The 24,660-nt window shown below is 38.7% G+C and overlaps 1 protein-coding gene across 17 annotated transcripts in view; it reads left to right on the top strand.

The window, feature by feature from the left end:
• LTBP1 (latent transforming growth factor beta binding protein 1) overlaps positions 1-24,660 on the top strand; it is a 432,121-nt gene that overhangs the window by 203,340 nt on the left and 204,121 nt on the right. For all 17 annotated transcript variants that reach the window (XM_067007826.1, XM_067007825.1, XM_067007830.1 and 14 more), the window contains 2 exons: positions 13,729-13,953; positions 15,129-15,403. In XM_067007826.1, coding sequence (XP_066863927.1) covers positions 13,729-13,953; positions 15,129-15,403 — 500 coding nt within the window. The remainder of the gene's footprint in view (positions 1-13,728; positions 13,954-15,128; positions 15,404-24,660) is intronic.

Raw genomic sequence — 24,660 nt, 5'->3', positions numbered from 1 at the left:
ATACTAAGCAATTGCCCAATATTAGTTGAAAGCATGAGGAAAGAATTACTAAGAAAGATACAATTACATGCTTTAGGATGTTCCTTGCAGCCTTATCTGCAGTAGTTAAAAAGAAATTCAGGCAATGTAAACAAATAATAAAGGAATGACTATGTAATTTATCATCTGTCAGCTTAATGGGATATTATGTAGCTATTCAGGCTCTGCAGCAGCTTATAGCATGGAACAGTATGCAAATGTGCACTGTGGTAATCCTAACTGTAACCTGGATGCCCCCTCTAGGCATTATCATTGCAGGTATAGATAATATAATGATAATGATAAACCCAAGTTATGCTAGCCCCAAACCCTTGCCTGCTTACACAGAACCTTCATCCCTACTGTACCCCTTGCAAGAGTGCCTGAGGATCACCAAGGGTACTCTCCCACTCCCCACCCAGTGCTGGTGAGCTGCTTTAACCACAAAACATCTGCCCAGGTCTTCCTATTCAGACCCTTCAAGGGCCACTACAGATGGAGCCCCAAGAGAGAGCCCCAGCCCTGCCCTGTGGAAGGTCCCTCCCCGGAACACCCAGCTCTGTGCCCTGCCTGACCTCTTCATGCTCAGAGAGGTGTTTAGTAGCTTGTAGAACTGAGATTGTAGAACTGAGATAACAAGCCTTTATCGAACTCCGTCCAGCCCCTGGGCCCCAAACCAAGATTCTTCACATGCTCAGAGTCTCACAGAGATGATGATGAGATGACAGAAGGTAAGAGCCAGGAGGGCAGGGAATCTTGAGGTTTTGGGTTTTTTTTAACATCTTTATTGCAGTATAATTGCTTTACAATGGTGTGTTAGTTTCTGCTTTATAACAAAGTGAATCAGCTATACATATACATACATCCCCATATCTACTCCCTCTTGCATCTCCCTCTGACCCTCCCTGTATCACCCCTCTAGATGGACACGAAGCACCGAGCTGATGTCCCCATGCTATGCAGCTGCTTCCTGTGAGCTATCTATTTTACAATTTGGTAGTGTATTTATGTCCAGGCCACTCTCACTTTGTCCCAGCTTACCCTTTCTCCACCCTGTGTCCTCAAGTCCATTCTTTACATCTGTGTCTTTATTCCTGTCCTTCCCCTAGGTTCTTCAGAACCTTTTATTTATTTATTTATTTTTAGATTCCATATATATGTGTTAGCATATGGTATTTGTTTTTCTCTTTCTGACTTACTTCACTCTGTATGACAGACTCTAGGTCCATCCATCTCACTACAAATAACTCAATTTAGTTTCTTTTTATGGCTGAGTAATATTCCATTGTATGTATGTGCCACATCTTCTTTATCCATTCATCTGTCAATGGACACTTAGGTTGCTTCCATGTCCTGTATTGTAAACAGAGCTGCAATGAACATTGTGGTACATGATTCTTTTTGAATTATGGTTTTCTCAGGGTATATGCCCAGTAGTGGGATAGCTGGGGCGTATGGTAGTTCTATTTTTAGTTTTTTAAGGAACCTCCATACTGTTCTCCATAGTGGCTATATCAATTTACATTCCCACCAACAGTGCAAGAGGGTTCCCTTTTCTCCACACCCTCTCCAGCATTAATTGTAGATTTTTTGATGATGGCCATTCTGACTGGTATGAGATGATACCTCATTGTAGTTTTGATTTGCATTTCTCTAATGATTAATGATGTTGAGCATTCTTTCATGTGTTTTTTGGCAATCTGTATATCTTCTTTGGAGAAATGTCTATTTAGGTCTTCTGCCCATTTTTGGATTGGGTTGTTTGTTTCTTTGATATTGAGCTGCATGAGCTGCTTGTAAATTTGGGAGATTAATCCTTTGTCAGTTGCTTCATTTGCAAATATTTTCTTGCATTCTGAGGGTTGTCTTTTCATCTTGTTTATGGTTTCCTTTGCTGTGCAAAAGCTTTTAAGTTTCATTAGGTCCCATTTGTTTATTTTTGTTTTTATTTCCGTTTCTCTAGGAGGTGGGTCATAAAGGATCTTGTTGTGATTTATGTCATGGAGTTTTCTGCCTATGTTTTCCTCTAAAAGTTTAATAGTGTCTGGCCTTACATTTAGGTCTTTCATCCATTTTGAGTTTATTTTTGTGTATGGTGTTAGGGAGTGTTCTAATTTCATTCTTTTAAACGTAGTTGTCCAGTTTTCCCAGCACCACTTTTGGAAGAGGCTGTCTTTTCTCCACTGTATATTCTTGCCTCCTTTATCAAAGATAAGGTGACCATATGTACGTGGGTTTATCTCTGGGCTTTCTATCCTGTTCCATTGATCTATATTTCTGTTCTTGTGCCAGTACCATACTGTCTTGATTACTGTAGCTTTGTAGTATAGACTGAAGTCAGGGAGCCTGATTCTTCCAGCTCCGTTTTTCTTTCTCAAGATTGCTTTGGCTATTCGTGGTCTTTTGTGTTTCCATATAAATTGTGAATTTTTTTGTTCTAGTTTTATGAAAAATGCCAGTTGTAGTTTGATAGGGATTGCATTGAATCTGTAGATTGCTTTGGGTAGTAGAGTCATTTTCACAATGTTGATTCTTCCAATCCAAGAACATGGTATATCTCTCTATCTATTTGTATCCTCTTTAGTTTCTTTCATCAGTGTCTTATAATTTTCTGCATACAGTTCTTTTGTCTCCTTAGGTAGGTTTATTCCTAGATATTTTATTGGTTTTGTTGCAGTGGTAAATGGGAGTGTTTTCTTAATTTCACTTTCATATTTTTCATCATTAGTGTGTAGGAATGCAAGAGATTTCTGTGCATTAATTTTGTATCCTGCTACTTTACCAAATTCATTGGTTAACTCTAGGAGTTTTCTGGTAGCATCTTTAGGATTCTCTATGTATAGTATCATGTCATCTGCAAACAGAGACAGCTTTACTTCTTCTTTTCCGATTTGGATTCCTTTTATTTCTTTTTCTTCTCTGATTGCTGTGGCTAAAACTTCCAAAACTATGTTGAATAAGAATGGCAAGAGTGGGCAACCTTGTCTTGTTCCTGGTCTTAGTGGAAATGGTTTCAGTTTTTCACCATTGAGAAAGATGTTGGCTGTGGGTTTGTCATATATGGCCTTTATTATGCTGAGGTAAGTTACCTCTGTGCCTACTTTCTGGAGAGTTTTTATCATAAATGGGTGTTGGATTTTGTCAAAAGATTTCTCTTGCTTTGTTTCTTGACGTTTGCTAAGGGCTTAGAACAGTGCTTGGCCATGACAGACATAGAATAAATCTTCACTGAATGAGCCAACACCACTTTTTGAGCTTCTGGCCTTTACTTCTCACCTCACTGGAACTGACGGGGACAGTGATATACCAGCAGAGCAGAACAGCAGTTTCTGCAGTGATGGAAATGTTCTCTGTCTGTGCCATCTAACAAGTGTTGTTCAATTCCTTTTTTATTTCCTCCTACTCTTTTTATTTCCTCCTGCTCCTACTCTTCCTCTGATGGCTGTGTGTCCTCCTTTAAAAAAAAAAAAAAGGCGGCTTGGTAGTTTCTACTCATATATTTCGATCCCTGAAGGAGTTCATGAGTGTACCTCATCTGTAACTGGCCAAACCTCCATCTAAGTTAGGGTTCCATTAGCACATCTGGTGACTAATTATGAAAAATGTTTCTGTGGAAGAAGGAAGGAAGACTTGGGAAAGACTGTGTGGTGAGACTTGAGGGACACTTCTCGGTTCTTCCATTATAAGAGCTATGTGGAAAAGAGCACTGGACCAGGGTTTAGGAAAATGTGGGCTCACATCCCATTTCTGTCACAATCTGGCCCTGAATTCTAAGCACACACAGTCTCTGTAACTCACTCGTTGTCTGTAGGATAAAGTGATTGAATTAGGTTATTTAGCAGGTCCTTTTTAGCACCTCTGTGGATACTATAGTGTGTTCTGGAACATAGTTTGAAAACTGCTGTTTTAGTACAGATTGTCCCAAATTTACAGTGGTTCGACTTAACTTTACAGTGGTGTGGAAGCCATGTGCCTTTGGTAGAAACTGTACTTTGGATTTTGAATTTTAATTTTTTCCTGGGCTACTTATAGGCAGTAGGATCTCTCTCATGAGGCTGGTCAGTGGCAGCCATGGCAGCTCCCAGTAGCCACACCATCACGAGGGTAAACAACCAGTATACACACAACCCTTCTCTGTACCCACACAACCATTCTGTTATTCACTTTCAGTATAGTAATCAATCAATTAGATGAGATAGTCAACACTTTATTATAAAATAGGCTTTGTATTAGATCATGTTACTCAACTGTAAGTGTTCTTAGCATTTTTAAGGCAGGCAAAGCTAAGCTAGATAGGTTAGTTGTATTAAATGCATTTTTGACTTTTGATATTCTCAACTCATCAACCGATCTCAAGATGGGTTTATTGGGACGTAACCCCTTTGTAAGTTGAGGAATATCTGTGTGTGCTAAAGTTAAACAGTATCAGAAGAAAAATGAGGAGTGTTACAAGAGGTAAATGCTGCATTTTTTCTCCATCTCAAGTTTTTAGGGAATTAATGGCAACATTTTAATGTTGAGTTCTTGTCTGTAAAATGCTGTGCTATGAAAAATACGGGAGATACAAAGATGAGAGCGTGGCCTCTTTCCTACCGTATCCAAAATCTAGTAGGAGGAAGAGAAACAAAAAAATAGTTATAATACAAGGCAGATGGATAAATGACACAGAAATTATATTAGACGCCCCCCACCCCACTTACAAATCCTTCTAGGATTCTTCCTATTCAGCATCTTCCTCTCTTTGGAGGAAAGTTTCTTTATTGGAGGCCATATTTAGACCTGGCTTGAAAGGGCTGCAATAATTTGTACTGGCTATGAAGATAGGAGGTTTTAGTGCGGTTTTGTGTTCTCAAGTTAGATATGTACGTTGAGGTTTTGACTTGGCAAATATTTTTTAAATTCTAAATTTAGATTAATCTCTAATTCTATCCCGAAGGTTCAGGATAAGTAAATAACAAGCAGATATTAATGAACTTGGTGAGAGTATGAACTTGGTCTCTAGACCAAGTTTGCAAATTACAGTGGTGTGGTACATTTTTTTATTTAACATGTTTATTGGAGTATAATTGCTTTACAATGGTGTGTTCGTTTCTGCTTTATAACAAAGTGAATCAGCTATACATATACATATATCCCCATATCTCTTCCCTCTTGTGCTTCCCTCCCTCCCACCCTGCCTGTGATCCTTTGAATGTGCTGTTGGATTCTGTTTGCTAGTATTTTCTTGAGGATTTTTGCATCTGTGTTCATCAGTGATACTGGCCTGTAGTTTTCTTTTCTTGTGGCATCTTTGTCTGGTTTTGGTATCAGTGTGATGGTGGCGTCGTATAATGAGTCTTGGAGTGTTCCTCCCTCCGGTGCAGTACATTTTTAAACTTATTGTTAATATTGTGTATAGCTTAAGTGGTATTACTTGGTTCTCGAGAAAGCATTTTGCAGTGACATTAAAGAAAATGCCCTGCTACAATAGCTAAAATGACTTCGTGTCCCTGAAGACAGTTGCAGTGATAGCACTGTAAAAGGTATGGTCTTTAAGGATGAAGCGTGTCGTCATTTTTGTGAAACCTATCTCCCTGTCCATTAGTGTACAGCACTATCATTTCCCCAATTATGTTTACATCATTCTCCCAAGTGAAGTCAGCTTTGCATAAACCTCTGAGCATTTTATTAACTGCGTTGTTACGAAGTAGGCAACTTATGTTTGAATCAGTGTCTGATTATACATTAAAATAAAAACGAAGCACACCATGCAACAGATTAACCCTGTCCCTTCTACGTAAATTGCAAGTGGCTGGATATGTATTTGTCCCTTTTAAAAATGTTATATCATGCCAGTCTCATTAGATGAGATGAGGAAATCTGAATTTTACTCTACTAACTTGGTTAGCGTTTTGAGAACTTTAATTGTAGAAACCTGTGGATTGTGTCATTAGACCACCCCGTTTTGCAGAGGAGGGCACAGTAATCCACAAAATGAAATGATTTGCCACCATCCCAAGGTGTGTGGGACTGGTGTGTTTACTCTGTAGCCTGCAGATGTTGCTGTGTTATTCCTAAGGGTAAAAGAGCCCAGGATTTGGGAGTTACTGAGAACAAGCCTCTGTGGATGGAGGATATAAAGTGGAATTTTGTGATTTGCTTGATATAGGAAGCTCCGTAGGTTATGAAAAATATAAAACTAGATCAAATTAGATAGCCCACAGCTATGGTGAGGTTGATGATCAGTGAGCAGAAAGCCATAAACAAAGTTGAGATGATGAATGGTCTTATCCCAAATAGGAAGCTCTGATGCATGTGTGGGTGGTAGGGCTTCCTATCTCCTGGATTATAAACAGAACGTGCTATCCAAGCATTCGCTAATGTGCGCCAGCATTAAAAATTAGATTTGTGGGATTTTTGTTTGCATTAAGGTTGAGATATTGCATTTGTTGAAATGTGAATTGCCTTTAATTCTAGTCCAGTGTACTTTAGCATTTGATAGATGGGGATGGGATGAAAATGGTCATCTTAATTTCTAGAGCAGGTAAAACAAAGAGATTGTCTCTGGCAGCAAAGAGTATGGTGAGTGCATTTTTAGCTTTTGTGGAAGCATTTTCTCTCTGCTCCAAGATTTCTTTAGACTCTGTTTTTTTCCTTTTACACGTCCTATGAAGAACATTAGTCTCATAATGTTACACACATTGTATTATTGTACCTTTTTCTTCTTCTTCTTGTTTTTTTTTTTTTGCTTAAAACAATAGAGATGTATTCTCTCACAGTTCTGGAGACCAGAAGGTCAAAATCAAGGTGTAGGCAGGGCCACGCTCCTTCTGGAGACTCTAGAGGAGGGTCCATCCCTTGCCTCTTCCCGCTTCTCATGGCTGTTGGTGCTCCTGGACTTCTAGCTGCATCATTCTGATCTCCGCCTCAGTCATATTGCCTCTTCCTCTTCGGTCAAAGCTCCCTGGCCCTCACTCTTAAAAGGGCCTTGTCACTGAAATGAGAGGTCACCTGGATAATCCAGGACAAGGGCCTCCTCTCGGGATTTCTAGTTGCATTTGTTTTGCATTGTAAGGTGGTGTTCACTCATCTACCACGTGAAGTAATAGTCACAGATTCTGGACATTCACAGGACATGGGTGTATCTTTTGGGAGACCACCATTCCGCCCACTACAATTATCATGCCCACATGTAATCAGTATAAAGAATTTTTTAAAAGTCCTCTTATCTGTAGAATCGTTATCTATTTGAGTCTTAAATTAAACCTTCCAGAACTTAACTTCAATATGGCCAAGGTCCAGAAACTCAAAGCCAAGTTTACAGTGCACATTTCTTGTGTATACAATAGATGATTCTACTTACCCTTACTTATCCTTGTTCTTTCTCTTCCCCCGGTTCTGTCTCCTGTGATTCATAATCTGTCCCGGTCCCAAGTATTAACTTACTTACATTTTTCCTGTTTACTGTATTATAGGCAGCCCTTTATCCTTGTGGAAAGAAACAGGAATCTGGCCCTGCTCTGTCTCTCCACCTAGCTTTTCTCACTTGCTCTTCTCCTCTCACATTCCCACCACATCAGCCTCCTTTCCGTTTCTGGGCTTTTCTAAGCCATGTCTCACCTCAAGGTCTTAGCTCCTGTTATTTCTTCTTCTGCAAACATTCTTTGCCAACTTTCACATCACGGGATTCTTCTCCTTTTAGGTTTAGGTGAAATGTCACCTCCTTGGACAGGTTGCTCCAGACAACCTGTCACTTGAATGTTTTCTTGGTTCAGTCTGGGACTCAGTATACGTTAGCAGACAGATAATCAAGAATTGGCTGTAAGCAGTTTTGGAGCACAGCAATGATAAATCCCTGCATTCAATAAAAATACTCAAACTTAGATTTTAGTAAATGCCTACTAATCTCTGTACTTCCTTTCTTGGCTTCTGTGTAAGACGAGGCCTCCTCAGTTCCTCTGTCCTTGCTCCAAAGGAACATGACTTCCATCTTGGCTTTCAGCTTCAGTTGCTTTATTTATTTTATTTTATTTTTTGGTGTGGCGGGATGATGCATACTGAATTAAAAGGCAAAAAATGCAGGTTTTTAAAAAGTGGGATAGGTTCTTAAAATGAGCGGTGGTTTGCTGTGGCATTTAATTATTATCTGACATACTTGTTATCTGAAAGCTTTAAATAGCTACATTTTTCACCTACTTTCTGGCTGAATAGAATCTGTGGGTACCCTTTAAAAGAGGGCAATGTAGGCATATTGAGGGAGAAATAAAATGATACCTTGTACTTTCTAAAAATGTTATTGCTTTCTTTTCACCCTGCAAGGGACATCAAACAAAATGTTGAAAGCCTTCAAGGGAATGTTATTCTCCTAATCAGAGACAAGTGGGAAAGTTGAAGTAGCTATTCAAATCAAAATCATGTGTATGTCTGTTCTGTGAAATGACAGATGTAAGTTTTCCTTCAGATGGAGGTTTGTTTTCCCTGTTCTGCCTTAGCCACAATAACTTGAAACAGTCTGTCTGCTGGCACACAAAGCGAGGGGGTGGGTGGAGGGGCCCGGGTGTTTCTGTAGGAAAGTCAAGTACATTCTTAGAGCGCCTTTTGGGGACAAGCAGCTGAAATATTTTTATAGTCAGCTAAGATAACAGGGAAGAATGAGAGTCTAGCTTTTTATAACTCAAATCTGCAGAAAATTCGGTTTTCCCATATTTGTATCCAAGTCAGTACCTATTCATTTAAACTAAGTTCCAATTTGTGGCATAGACTGTGAATATTATCCTGTCAGCCCAGTTTCTTGAGTCCTGCAAGTGGTTTTACAGACCAGTGTGAATGGTGGAATGCACTGAAATGCTGGGCATATTTAAAGCCTCCAACTTTTTCTTCCAGCCTCGATCCTTTGGCTCATTTTGACCTTTTATAGTTGTACCATGAGATACTTGGAGTGGTTGTCACGATATTCCACTTTCTGGAATAACAGGCTGAAGGCCCATATACCTCTTGTTATTTGCTGTAGGTCCCAGGTGACCGTATAATGCAATGTAGTGAATTATGGTGATGGCCAGCAAAATGTCAAGCTGACAAGGTTATGGAATTTCTCAGCCAGCGTTCTACATTACACCTTCCAGTTATATGTTCTAAAATATATGTGCCATAGCTAGACTTACAACCAGCATTCCACAAGCCAGCCTTAAAGATAACTTATTCTTTTTCCTCTTCATATGTTGAAAAAGTTTTATAGAACGCTGGCTGCACAGACTATATATCACCAGGCGATGTTTTGAGAGTGGCATGAACTTTTGAAACAGAAAGAAACTATTCATAGTTAAATCCTTAACTTTTGTAGGTTGATTTTAAATTTGTTTTCTTTGACATAAAAGACTATTTAACTTTAAAAATAGCACCTGCCACAAAGAACTCAATGCACAGTGAGTGAGCTGGGGCAAAGAACTTTAAATTATAACTTAGATTTTGTGAAGATGCTGGAACAGGAGAATAGGTATTTTATTTCTCATTCATAAATGGTTATGAATAGTGGCCTGTTGTTGCTTGGAATAAGTCAGCTGAAACGGTTTCCTTTATGACCAGAGAGAAACAGGGTTATTGGAGTTCTCTTCTGGGATTATTGCTGTATCCACTTAGACTAGTACAGTTCTTGAAATATTTGTGTGGAAGCTATCTCAGAGGTTTAAGAATAGTTTTAAACAAAGCTAATTAAATTCATGTTGGATTCCAAAATCTGCTATTGATATTAGAAATAAAAGTCAGCTTCTGTGTAAAAAAAAAAATGATAACATAGATGAAGTTATTTTAATAAAGATTAAAGGTAGTCCTCTTTGCATGGTGATGCAAGACCATAAAAATAACCATGCAAGCTGTAACTGTGCAAAACGATCTTAATAATCAATGGGAAAATTACTAGTTCTATCACCTTAAAATTTTTTTTTTGTTGAAACATTACAATTGTTTTACTGTAGGTGATGTATTTATAGGGAAAGGAAGAAAAATAGTAAAGCTGATATTTATCTAGTGCCCTGTAATTTAAAATGTTAGAAACACTGAGAATTAAAGTGTTTTCTTTCTTCGAATAGAACTTAACAAGAGTAATTAGAACATTTTTGCTTTCTTCTCATATACTTTATGATGTGGAGTATCTCTTCTTTGCCTTAATGAGCCATTATACTCCTTCCCAAGTTTGAGTCAGGTTCCAGTATCTTACCATTATGCTTTCAAAGTTGTGGAATATCTGTGAGTTCCTTTAATGTTATTTCCTTTGGACCATCTTTATCCTACATCACAACCACTTTCCAATTTCACTTCCAATGTCACCACTTTTCATTTCTTTGCCACGCTTTTTTGTTGTTATTGTTGGCCCTTTTGACTACACAATTCTGTAAAATGTCATGCGAGTTTATCAATGTAAAGTGAGGAGGCAACACAAATACCTGCTTTGCTATCTGTGCATGAACTGAATAACAGATATGCTGGGATCAGTCGCCAACAGCCTCTGAAGGAAGTGACATGATTGATTACTGATCATGGTACACATCTGTTATTTATGTAGTGGTTTGTGGACCAAAGAGCTAGCAGTGAATTTTGTACTTTATGCAGTTACCTAGTTAATATTGTGGCAAATGAAGTTCAAACCATGTTGTTGGGGGACTGAAGTTATTTAGATAAACTGCATTAACTGAAATTCATTCATATTGGAACCATACAAAGTGAGGAGTGCTTGTATTCCAGTTATAAATTATTTGTAGTATTGTGAAATCTTGGCCAGGCTCCCTTTGTCCTTGCCCATTACACACTGAACCCGTCCAGCTTAGCCAACCTGTCATTTAGAAATTCAATTCAGAATTGAACTGGGAGTTACAAAGTCTTTGACTCAACCTCAGAGTCAGCTTTGACTTTTCTTCTTACTCTGCACCTCAGTGTAGATAAGACACTGGTGGAAACATATTCCAGACCCTATCCAGTGTGTGCAGTTTTGACTTCATCTGCCACATAGTGAGATCCTGGACATAGTTCTAGGTGGTTACCTTGGTCATTTTTTCCAGCTCTTTCCTTTCTCCTTCACTGTCTTCCCTCTTCTTTGGCTTGCTGTTTATTTCCTGTGTCCTATCTCCATGTTGTACTTATTGCCCATCTATCATATGATTACTTCATGTTTCTTTTAATTCTTGTTGCCATCATCCTAATCCATGGATTTTTCAAGTTATCTTTCAGTTATTTTAATAGTGTCCTATCTGACTTCTCCACCTAGGTCACTCTCCTTTCCAGCTAATGCCACATGGCATCACAAGAGTAATCTTCCTGAAAAATTCTCTCCTTGGGGTCTACAAAAGAACTTACTAATTACAGAATAAAATCCAAACTTTTTATCAGGCCTTTATCCATTGTCTGACTTAAGCCTCTCCCAGTTTATCACCTGACCCCTCCCCTCAGGAATCTGGGGTTTCAACAAGATAGACTTTCTCATTATCTCCCAAATATGCCTACCACCCCCTTTCTTATACACTATCCTCCTAGGATACAATCCTTTCTGTTTTTCTGAAGGCTACCCAGCTTCAAAGACTTAAATGAGCTCTCCTGTAAAGTGTATTTTGACTTCCCCAAAATGACTTTTCACTGGAGTTCCACACAATTTACATTTTATATTTTCCAATGTTACTTGTTTGTATTTTTACTTATCATGTATTACCTAGTAGTTCCAGTTAGCTTTTACTTTCTTCTGTAGTATGTAGAATGGTATTTGACAAAGTGGTAGCCATAAATGTGTTCATTCTTTCATCTAATATTTTTTTGTTTTTTGAGCTGCAGCCTTTTTTCTAAAAGCTGAGCTACATGCTAGAGGTAAAACATTAAAGTCCCTGACCTCACAGCACTCTAGTTGAATGAGGTGTACGGAAAAGCAGTCAGGTGATTGTAACTCAGTGAGCCAGGCAGCATGATGAGCAGTGAATGAGAGCCCACGGAAGCACAGAGGAGAAGCACCAAACCTAGATGAGGGGCAATTGGAAGTGCTTCCAGGGAACGAAGGTTTAAGCAGTATCCAAAAGGTGAGTAGGAGTTAGGTAGGTGATGGGGGACAAATAGAGAGAGTGTTCCAGGCCAAGAACATAGGGTATATAAAGCTTAAGGAGGGGTTAGAGGCCCTGTCCACTGAGGAACTGAATCCAGGTCAGTGTAGCTAGATTGTAGAGAATGAGGTTTCAGAGAGAACAGGACCTCTATGATGAGAAAGATGTGGGCATATTTGATGAATGTTTAGAAGGCAGAACCTGGAGATGGATGTTTGGGTGGGTGAAAGGATAGAGCAGCCCTCAGGTTTCTGTTAAGGGTCTCTCAGTGAATGGAGATGTTAGGGGAAGATGATTAAGTTCCATTTAGGACATTGTAAGTTTGAGATGCCTGTAGAAGATCTACAGGAAATAAACAGTAGTAGACAGTGTGGAGCACAGCAGAAAGCTTTGGCTAAGAAATATAGTTTTGGGTGCCATCATCATATGATAGGCTGAAATCAGAATATATGGAGTTAGTAAAGCAGAAGACTTTAAGACCAAATCTTGAAGCACATCAGTGTTTCAAGGGTTAGGAAAGAGTGGAGTCTGCAAAGAAGATTAAAATACAGTGAACAAAGAGGAAAGAGCAAACTAGATGGGTTGAGATGTCACAGAAGCCAAGGGAAGACTGAAATCCATCCATTGGATTTAGCAACATGGAGACCATTAGTGACCTGAGTAAGAGGAGTTTCAGTGTAGGAGAGGTGTGGGGAAAGGGAAACACAATGTGACCCTGGCTGGCTGGTAGTGAGTGGAGAAGTGAGCAGACAATTCTTTTGGAAAGTTTGGTCATGGAGGAGAGGATTGAAGCAGAGAAGAAGCTGGAAGAAAATGGAGTTGAGGGGCTATTTTTTAAGCTGCTGGAAATCCGATCAGTTCAAGGGCTGATAGGAAGAATTCATTCGTGATAAATAGGTTGGCCTTAATTTGAATTTGGCCAGAATTTAAAACTCCTTTTAAAATTCTTCACCCAAACATATCCTTTTATCTTTTGATATTCTAAATAAATGTCCAACTATTAATCACGGCTACTTCTAGGTTTCGTTGTGGTCTTGTTATCCCAATGAGAGTGCAAATTCCTGTAAAGCAGGATTCAAACTATTCTGCTCCCTTACTCTGGGTAATGCTTATTTCAGTGTCTTACGTAGAGAAAATTCTCAACAAATATTATTTTTAGCACTCTCATTTGTTTATTCTTTGAGGAAATATTTAATGTCCACTGTGTGCCAGACATTATTCTAGGTGCTGAGGATACAAAGGTCATTAAGCTAGGCATATTCCTTTCCCCCAAGGAGTTTATAGTCTAGGGAGACAGTAAATAAACTAGTAATTAAATAGGAAAGCAAAGTAATTATAGAATTCAAGAGATATCCTGAGTGGCTACTTTATATATATTTATATACATGTATATTTTTTCCCATGAATTTTTTCCACCATTGTGGGTGAACAACCACAAGCAATTGGAGAGCTAAATGACTTACTTAAGGTGGAAAGAAAAAGATAGTTTAAAAAAAAAAAAAGGAAGTATTTTTGTCATAGTGTATACTCCTTTGTTTACCATTTCTAAAGTCATTGGGAATACGATGGCTGTGCTTTGGGGGAGTTTTGTTGGTTGATTGTTACTTAGCATTTGAGAAACTAACCAACTCTCCACATTTTCTCTTTTCCTTTATAGTAATTTGCCATCTTCCATGTATGAATGGAGGCCAATGCAGTTCAAGGGACAAATGCCAGTGCCCTCCAAATTTCACAGGGAAGCTTTGTCAGATTCCTGTCCATGGTGCTAGCGTGCCTAAACTTTATCAGCATTCCCAGCAGTCAGGCAAGGCGTTGGGAACACATGTCGTCCACTCAACACATACTTTGCCTCTGACCATGACCAGCCAGCAGGGAGTCAAAGGTAAGCTGATTATTTTGATTTTGCCCATTCATCAGAACTCTGTTAACATGCCAAACCCATACAGAAGCCAAGTATCTGCAGGGCTGGTATTGGAACAGAATATGGGCCCAGGTATATGGTGCCAGTGCTTTCTAGGCTGTAGGGAATGGTATCTAGGAAATAAGAAAATGGAGCCCATCTTTCTCTGGTGATGCAGGACCAAGAGCTGATAAACATACATGGCACTGTTCTGGCAGGTCCTGGGAAATGGAAAGATGAACAAGATGGTGTTCTGGCCCTTATGGGATTAATAAACTAGTAGATCACACAGTACCTGCTGATGAACACCAAGTCTATTTTGTCGTCGAAGAGCTCTTGGTTTTAGTTCTAAACGATCTGTAACCTCACCTCCCTGGGCTTCAGTTGATTCATCTGTAGAGGAAGGTAAACTAGGTCACTTGGAGCTCAGAAATTCTATGACTAATTCATTCTTTTCAACCTGGCACCTCTTACACATGCACAATTTTTTAAAAAGGGGTCAGAGAAGTGTTACTGGCTCTTATTCTTTCAAACCTGAATCTTAGCATCAGAAGATGAAATTCTGTGTGTAACCTGCAGAGAAAGAAAATAGAGATGTAAAATATCACACTTCGGTATTTTGTGTGTGTCACAGGAAGCACAAAAGTATGTACACACCAGGTTTAAGGGTAAGAGAACTATGCTTTGTGAAATTGTGTTGTAAATCCTACAATCTCTACGATGGAAACTTTGTGAGAAATTCAAAAATAATCAAACTCTTGAGTCTATTACTCTTGTTTGATAGAATGTATGACCACAAGTAGTACGAATTTCATAGTTTTATGACTCCTCTGAAAAAAATTTTTGTCTCATGGATCTGTTACTGTGAGAAGTTTAAACTTCTCTTTGTAAAAGCAGTTTTATTCTTTAAAGTATATAAATTCAGGTTTAATTTTTGAGTGTCCCCTTTTACTCTCAAGAGTTTTTTAATGGCTGTGCAGCAAAAATAGATGCACACTAAAAATATATCATTTATCCCAGGTATAATATATATGTACTTAAGTATATGTGTGTATATAAAACTTAGTTTCATGCTGACTAGCACGAACATTTACTTTCATCCTGATGTGCGTATTAATTATTTATGACTGATAAGTTTTCTTCCCAATCTGTTTTAGTGAAATTTCCTCCTAACATAGTCAATATCCATGTGAAGCACCCTCCTGAGGCCTCAGTCCAGATACATCAGGTTTCAAGAGTTGATGGCCCAACAGGCCAGAAGGTCAAAGAAGCTCAACCAGGCCAGTCCCAAGTCTCTTACCAAGGGCCTCCTGTCCAGAAGACCCAGACAGTCCATTCCTCGTACTCCCACCAGCAAGTCATTCCTCACGTGTATCCGGTGGCTGCTAAGACGCAGCTTGGCCGGTGCTTCCAGGAGACTATTGGGTCGCAGGTGAGCAACACTGCCCAGCCCATTTTAGTGATGTGTTCTAGGTACAGTCTCACTGTAGTAGGAAGGACAGACTTGGTAAAAATAAGTTTTTTGTAGAAGGGGTTGGCAAACTGACCTGTGGGCCTATTACTGTAAATAAAACTTTATTGGACACAGCCATACCCATCATTTACATACTGTCTATGTCTGCTTTCGTGTTATGGACAGAAGGATGGTATACTTTCAGTGAGGTCATATGATCTGAAATGCCTAAAATATGGTCTGCAAAGCCCTTTTCAGAAAAAGTTTGCCACCCCCTGATATAATTGTAAGCATTGTAAGATATTTGGAAGCATCTGTAAGATCTATAAGATAATTGTATGTATTGAACTTCCAGAAATGCTGCCAGAAGTCTATGATTGCCTGTTGGTATTTTTTCAGTTACAGGGATCTGTGTATAAAACATGTGTCAGGCATGAGATATGGTACGTGAAAAATACTCTGCAAAGATGTTTGAAAATATTCATGCCTTTTTGCAATAGTTTGCTGGTTAGTGGGTACAGTCAAGTTTTGAACCCATCATACAGTAATAATTTGTCATCTTTGTTTTCTTATAAAAATTTATAACTAGAATGGCAATGCATGAGTTGTTTGAAGTGCATTTTAAATATCATTGGAATTATGTGTAACTTTAGGTCTATATATCATAAAGTGAGAGAGAGGCTGACTTTTCTTTAAAACTCATCATTGAATGTGCATAGTAAAAGCAACATAAAATTACTGGTGCCTCTACCCCAGTTATTTGGTGCTTCCTGCTTTGGAATTATGTGATAATGACATAGCTTTGTCCTGTGGTTCTTCTCCTGTCACCTGATTATGGTTTGAACCCCCTGTGAGAAGAATAGGCGAGATCTATTTATTCCTGCTGTTACCTGAATATTCAAAAAATTGTGTGTGTATTTGTGTGTGGGGGAGTGAAATATCTGTTGGTAGCAGAATCAATCGTTCTTGCTTTTGCAACCTGGAGAACACTTTTAGGTGCCGGGCAAGTCCATGGTTGGGTCATCCCCTTTCTTCTAGGGGAAAAGGCAAAATTGGTCTGTAGACCAGAATGGAAAGAACAGCCATGTAGAGTTATAATACCTTGGTTAGAGCCATGGGCTCAGCACTTGGTGGCAGGGAACCAGCTTCCTTATTTGTAAAGTGGAGACAAGAATATGGGGCTTTGTCAAGATTAGACAAGGTAATGTAACATGCTCTGCAAATGTTACAGAACTATGCAAATATGAGCTTAGAAGACACTTACCTATTGATAGAGTCAAACATAAAAATAGAGCAGGTGATTGCTTATGTCATGTAACTTCAGTAAGACAGGGAAGGCTTGATGCCCCTCACAATCTTGGTCTGCCTTTGGAGCCTGAAATGCCTGCTTAAGAGGGACCTTTTCCTTCCTCAGCTGAAGACCAGGTTTAAACACATGCTTTTTGGAAAAGGAATATCATCAGTTTACATTTAGCTTAGAAGTAAAGACTGGATTACTGTGTTAAGGGCAAGTTTTTATAGGGGCAGTGGGGCTGAAGTAAACCTAGTATGCTGCACAGTTTGCCCTAGACAAGCCTTGGAGAAGGAGGATGAATTTGGTGCCATTTGCATTGTTTAGTCATTTCAGCTAAGGTTGGTCATGAGAAAGGAAAAACGCAGGTCCTTTTAAAATTCTGTGCCCAGTATCTTTCTCCCTAGTTTCCAAGTTGGAACACATATGGTAAAAAGCAAGAAAATGAGATGTCAACAGACTTGTTATTCTTGTACATATACTAGTAGGCAGATGATTGCAAACTAGAAAGATTATAAACAGATTATTTACTTTTAGGCCTAAGCTGGACTATACAATCCACGTGAATTGGATAGTTGATGGAGTTACCCAAATAATCCAAACTCGGTGGAACCCTTTTTTGCCTTATCTGGATACTTCTCTGACTTTTGGTCTGAATGATCCAGACAGTGATCTCAATTCTTAATTCATTTTGCATGTGTAGTAACTAATACACAGCTTCAAAATAAGACCTGTTTTGAGAAAACATTCTCAGAATATATTTGCTTTTCCTGTTGGTGAGAAATATTGCTGAATGCCCACGATTGTCCAATTTATGCAATTAGGATGATCCAGGCATTAAAAAAAAAAACATTACTGGCAAATAGTCAATAGTATATAAGATGTATCCTACAAAGGTGTTTGAAAATATTTGTGCCTTCTTGCTGTGCTTGGTTTGCAAACATAGTTACAGAGGGAGGTACAGGTGGATTTGAAATGAATGGCAGAAACGACTGCATAAATACTCACTAGTGCTTTGCTCAGTGAGAAAACTCTTATTAGATGCAGATTACAACTACTGAGGCCTTCATGTCATAGTCATCAGTAAGCACCTATGTTTATGTATTGCATTAGAGGTCATATACAGAATGAATTTAGTAGAAATAGCCCTTGTTTCTGTGGCACATTCAAAAAATGAGGCAGTAAACTTGAGGTTGAAAAGCCAACATGAACTGTGATCAGTGTATTTAAATTCATGGGAGCTTCATAGAATAGAATTTCAGGAACTGCTTGGATGGTGGAGGAAAATGGATGATTGGTTAGGAAACTAAGCTCACGGAGAAGTGGGGGAGAAATTAAACAGAAGGGAGAACACTGCAAGAAACAGGTAAGGAAGAAGTGTCAGAAGAGACCAGAGAAGTAAACTAGGTTAGAGTTCCTGGCAGGCTTTGGCACAGATATGAAGGCTTTTAAACCTGAGGCATAAGGCAAAATAAAAGAGTTGGTATCAAGGTAAAAATCACATGATGCCCCCTTGATCAAGTGATCAAACTCAGAATCATTAAAAGGGGGACAACTGATATTATATGCCTCCTGATGGGATGCAGTATGAAGTGTAGAGCAACACCTTAAAGGTATTCTTGCCAAAAATGTGTGAGCTGAATCTAATCAATCCTTTACACGTAACCTCCAGCTCATAGGGAATACTGTGGGTGAAGAAACAAGCCAAAACTATCACACTCCCTCACATCAGAAAGAATGATAATGTAGGGTATTATTGCTTGGTTTCTTCATATCGTTAAAAAATATAGATTGGCTTCCTCAGAAAGAGACTGAAGAGAGACAACAGCACATATAATATATGAGCCTTAATCATATCTTGGTTTTAAAAAAGTCAAAACCCAGTTCTGAAAGACATTTGAAGAACAATTGAGGAAGGTTAAATATGGACTGGATATTAGGTCGTATTTTGGAACTATTATTTTCTTAGGTGTGATAATGGTGTTAGAGGTATGTAGGGTAGTGTCCTTATTCTTGAGTGGGGAATGCCATGATGTCTGTAATTTACTTTCAAATGCCTTTTATACACAAATATGACAAAATTGTAACAATTGTTGACTCTAAGAAGTGGGAAAGCAAGTGATCACTGTATTATTCTTTGAATTATCTCAGCATATTTGAAAATTCCTTATGAGGAAAAGAAGGAAAATGTGAACATTTCCTAGACTTATAAATAGAATCATATAATTTTAAGATGAACTTAAAAGCTGTAAGTTTAATACATTTAATGAACTTTCAGAAAATTTTAAAAGTTTCAGCTTTTGAATGAGATGGGAGTGGATGTGCGGATGGTAGACATGAGGAGGCCAGGGAAGAGAAGTTGGCCTTGGTCCAACTGTGAAATGATCAGGCTCCAATCTAAGAAGTAAATTTAAAAACGAAGAGATTAATGCAGAGGCTTTTGTGAAGAATCCAGCATCAGGATTTGATTATGGGCTGTTGTGAAGAAAAAGATGGTGATGAGTTGGAGTATTCTGAACTCCCTGGCTTTAGAAATCAGATAAATGCGCTCTCTGATTGATTAACTGACCCTTGGAGGGGAGGATTGTGAGGTAAAGATGAGTAGCTGCATCTTTGTTTTAACCAGTTTCATCTTTGATTGATGTCGAGAATCAGGTATTCTTGAATATCAATCATGGAATCCAGTGCTGTTTTAGAGATGAAGTGGGAGAGGATTAATGGAGAAAACTCAGTGTTCAGTGACTAGACTTAGTGATGATAGTTAAATTAATAAGAACAGAGATTGTTTTGGCTTGGATTATAAAGTGGAACGAGGAGGAATAATGGGATTGGAAATATCTAAAGTGTTTTTCACCTTGATGGAAAGTGTCAAGGAAAAGGGGGAAATACCTTTCCTATTGTAGAAAGTGATGTTTCATCTTTCATAGTCCTAAAAATAATTTCTTGTTCTTAAGATTATATAAACTTTTGTTGCTGTGTGAATCAGGCTGGGTACAGGCATCACTAAATTCACTTTAAAGTATTAAAAGAATAGAAATTAATCTAATAGAACGTACAGGGTGGCTAAGAGGAATTGGTTTCTTGAATGTAAATCAAGTTTGAAGTAGCTGAAAAGTCATAATTTTGGCAGAGATAAGTATCTTGCTGTCTGCAGTAAACAGTGGTATGCCATATATATTTGAAAACATTTCTGAGATTTTGCTCAATGTATAGATCAAATTAGAATTACATTTCTAGGGGTTATAATTACCAGCTACTTTCAGGATAATCTCATGTTTTCATGTGCTTAAAACGTCAACATTTCCAGTCAAGTTTTTATCTCTAGGGAGAGGCCAAATTTCAAAAAAATACCCCTCAAATCTATTTTTGTACCACAGGGTCATCGAATGTGTACACTTTTTCCCATTGTGCAAGGGTGTTCTTTATTTTAAACTGGTTCTCTTAACAGTGACTAAATTTGAGATTTATTTGGCATCTGAGTTTTTGGTTGTTTCAAACATGTTTTATTTATTGCCCAGTTACTGGAAATAAACATTTAGTGACCTAATGATGTCAGATGGTATGAAAAGACCTTGTGTGAGAGGTAGGGTTCAGAGTCCAGCTTCCATGTTGGGTGTGCCATTGCTGCCTTGTGAAATCATGTGCTTTTTGTTCATTGTGGAAACATGCCCCTTAATTAGACAGGAGTTACAAGATGAGACAAAAATTCAAGTGCCTCAAGACTTTCCGATTGCAAGTGCCAAAAGAGCAGCAGATTCCATGTATAAATACCTGAGTTAAATAAGGATAAAAATACTAGAAAACCTGAAGTAGATGTAAACAGAAGAGAGAGGGTATTTTTAGTACAGCACTCTAGCATGGATAAAGATAATCAAATAATATACAAACCCACTTTCATAGTTGGCAACCATAAAATCCCCATAATGATTTAAAAAAACCCATAGGTACAAGATGTACAAACTATAAGGTATGAAATAAGCTATAAGGATATACTGTACAACATGGCGAACATAGACAATATTTTACAATAACTATAAATGGAGTATAAACTTGAAAAATTGTGTACCACTATATCATATATCTGTAACTTATGTAATATTGTACAGCAACTGTACTTCAATTAAAAAAATATAATTTAATTTACAAAACCATAAGAAACACTCTAAGATTAAATTCTCTAATATATATTCTATAGACGAAAACAAGCTTTATGTGCATTAGGAAGAAAAGGACCACTTCTTGATGTGAAATCCTGATATCATTGGAAAAACCTTTCTTTCCTTTAATTACTGGTCATATAAATTATAAGCCCTGGGGCAAAAATTGAGTTAAAATGACACAAGAACAGTTTGGGATCCTCTTAGAGGTTCCAGAAGTTGTTCCAACAGTCCTTTTTGGACAGGAAGAATAGAAACAGAATGGACCACTGTAGAAAAAGATTCAATTGGAGATTGGTCTCTTTTGGCAGACAAATTCAATAACATCCTCAAACTCTAAACCTTAACACTGGATCGAACATACACACACACACAATTCTGAAGGGCCAAGCAGATGCACTTTGCTTTTGTTTAAAAAAACTTTTAAAAAATAAGCATCATGGAGAAATTAACAGGAAAGTGTGAACTCACTGAAGTGGAAAAGTAACTGAACTACATGGCTGAAAGTACTTTTTAAAAAAGTCACAGGACTTTGAAGAAAAATATTTCCTGGTTTCTACCACACAGAAGCCAATGAGAAAGTAGAGAAACAGATGCCTGTCAGTTCCACACGGCAGAAAAAACAGAGATGGATAAATAGAGATGTAGCTGTAGATATGGGCTGCAGACTTTCCAGATCTCTTCTCAGTGATGGAAAAGGAATTTAGTGCTCAATTAAGGGATCAAGGACATGAAGTTCTGCTTAGAAACCTCTTCTTTGATTTCCTCAGAGTCTTCTCTGCCCTGATGATGAGCATTACTGGGGTGAGGCCTGAAGCCCTGAATGAATACCAATTTTATCCTGATTGGGAGATAATGCCACCATAGTTGTAACACTTTCACTCTGGTTAATTCCCTAAATTGAGTCCATAAACTACATAAATAGATGAGAAGTCTAAACAAAGAATAACTCTAAAACATTTTACCAAAGGCTCTTGGCCTCTTGTATCTGTGTTATCCCTTATATGGGAAGGAGAACTGAGTCATCCAGGCTGGGTCAACAGTGGGTACAGGTGTGTATGTGGCTCTCTTCTCTTCCCCATTTCCCCAGGCCACATGCTCTTGGGGTCGGGGCCCTCCTGGGTGAACTTGGCCTTCTTGCAGCGGGGCTGCTAGACAGTGATGAGGGAAGGCAGGGCCAGAGCAACCAGACATCTGCCTTCTCCAGGAGCAGAGAGCCCTGTGGGGGTGTGCTGATTGCATTTACTGAAGTTTGGCCTCCTTCAGGTGGAATAAGTCATAAACACCAGGCACTTCCTATGCCATCTGGGGTTTATTTCAGTATCCTACTCAAATAGTCCTTTGGCATAATCTAAGAAATATTTAACTGACTGTTAGGGAGTCTGGTTGTCCCCAGCAGCTATGAAATGGCCATCCTTGCCAAACCTTACCTGTGTCAACAGCAGAGGGCGTCACTGAAGGTGTCACATGCATCGCAGTGATAGGTCTTGGACCTCTGCAGTGTCGATTGGTCTTTCCAACTGCCTCTGCCAGATGGACTTTGTGCAGGGGCCCTCTTCCTTGGAATTGAAAAGATCAATAAAGACAGGGATAAGATCCAAAGGGGAAACACACTGCACATGAAAGAGAACATGTCTCCATGTCACTGGGCTTCTGCCAGTGGCGGGAAGAACCGCTGGTTTTACTTGGATTGAGAATGTAGGACTGAGACATTAGGATAATCAAAATATAGATTCTTAGAACTGAATGGGTGATGACCCAGACATTACCCTTCCTACTGCCTAATATCGAGTCTTTACCCAGGCTGATGTCTTCTGGGCACCAAAGAGGCTGTCAGCTTCAAGTGTTCACTTACCCTGACCTGTTTAATAGACAAGCAAGTTTATGTTTCTTCGGTCCGCTCAGATGTTTTTCATTTTATTTATGATAAAGGCAGTGAAAATGCCTTTATCATGACATGGAATATCAGATTTCCGTATTTTATACCTAAGGCTAAGGCTCACTAAAATAATATACCTATTAATAAGACTCCTGTTTTTTCAGAGGAGTAGGCATTGAAAATAATCTTGGGGCAGTTCAAAGTGGGCGCATGTTGTGTCACTTCTGATATTGACAAAGTGGCAAGATTTTGTGGTCATTGCATTTGAAGATGACAGTTCTGAGCATGTTGGAAGTGGTTTTAAGAGCCCATGACTTGAACTGATGGCTGGTTTAGGCTCTATACATTACAAAAATGTTTGAAGAGTCACAGCTGGTATTTCTAGGATCTGATGTTGTTTCCTGGCTTTGTCTGAATGACCCCTTGGAATTGAGATTTGCTAAAATGAAGTGGGATCATCTGATTTGCTAAAAAAACCAAAACCAAAACAATACAATTCTTCAGAACCTGACCCATAAAGTTGTAGTGAAAAAAGCGACATCATTACCCTTTGTTGAAAGATAATAAAAGGATTCCCCAACTCTGCCCTGCACCTTCCCCCACAATGATGATAAATACTGTTTTTTTGTTCTCATCCTCATTCCATTTTTTCTCCTTTTGTATATAAAAGAATTTATATATGAAATTGGATATTGTTTCAACAAGATCTCTCTTTGAGACTGTGCATTTACTCTAGTGATACTGCTGTTGTGCTGTTTGGAAACTGGTTTTGAAGGAAGTGTTTCAGAACCAGTTAACAAGCTGCACATGAAAACTATTCTTCGATTTTCTGCAGCTCACCCATTTAATGTATTCTCAATGAATCTGAAAGCTTCTGATGCTCAGTTCAGCCTCTTGTGATCTGAATACCACCATTGAGAGCATTTAAAATAACATGTCTTCAGCCCTGAAGAGAATTCTGAAATCCGGACAGAGGAGTTCTAAATGTTTTGAACAAAGACAGCAGTGCTTTCAAGATGACACTTTGGAGAGGACTGGCTTAGAGTGTGCAGGCTTTGATGGAGCTGAGAAAATGGTCTGATGGCTTTGTGGCTTTGGGGCAGGCATCTTAGTACGGCCGTGTATTTTTATAAAATAGTTGATAGAGAACATTCACATGTATGGCCTTACCTGACCTTCAAAACAACCTCATAACAAGGAAAAGTAGGTATTCTTGTCTCCCATTTACTTAAGTGAAACTTGAGGCTCAGAGAGGTAAGGGGACTAGCTTGTGTTGGTATTTCCAGGATAGTAGCTCTTTTTCCATTTTGGCAAACTCACCATATCTCTGGCCTTTGGTTTCTTTATTTTTCAAATAACTGGTTTGGCTGAGAAGACTTACCAAGGCCTCTTTTAGTCATGCAGTCCTCCGACTGTGATGATTTTGATGTCTCTCTTCTTTTCCACAATCTTAGACACCACTGATACTCACACATGCACAGGATCTGTGGACAAAGCAAACTGTACAAACCTCGAATACAGTCAATACCTAGAAAGATCTTTCAAATCCACCCAGACTTGAGAGACTCAAGTGTTGGCTCCTCTAAAAAGCATTTCAGTCCTTCAGTGCACATTGCTCTCTCCTCCTGACCTTTTACTGCATGTAGAATCCAATCAGACCATTTTGAATTTAGTTGTCTTAAAGTTGATGATTTTGTGCCTCTCTTCTCTTCCCCACAAGCTTGTGCTTTGCATGAGGACAGGGCCACTTACAGACTGAGCTCAGTACTGGGCACAGGTGAGTCATCAGTAAGTATATTAGTATTAGTCAGTGTAGGCTAGGTTTTGCTGCAGTAATAAACATTACAAAAGCTTACACTTTGTATGCACTATATGTCTAACAGGTGAGCAGGGGGCTCTGTGTTACACA

This window comes from Kogia breviceps, chromosome 11, assembly GCF_026419965.1.
Source record: "Kogia breviceps isolate mKogBre1 chromosome 11, mKogBre1 haplotype 1, whole genome shotgun sequence".
Classification (NCBI taxonomy): Eukaryota; Metazoa; Chordata; class Mammalia; order Artiodactyla; family Physeteridae; genus Kogia; species Kogia breviceps.
This window is presented reverse-complemented; position numbering and strand designations above follow the sequence as displayed.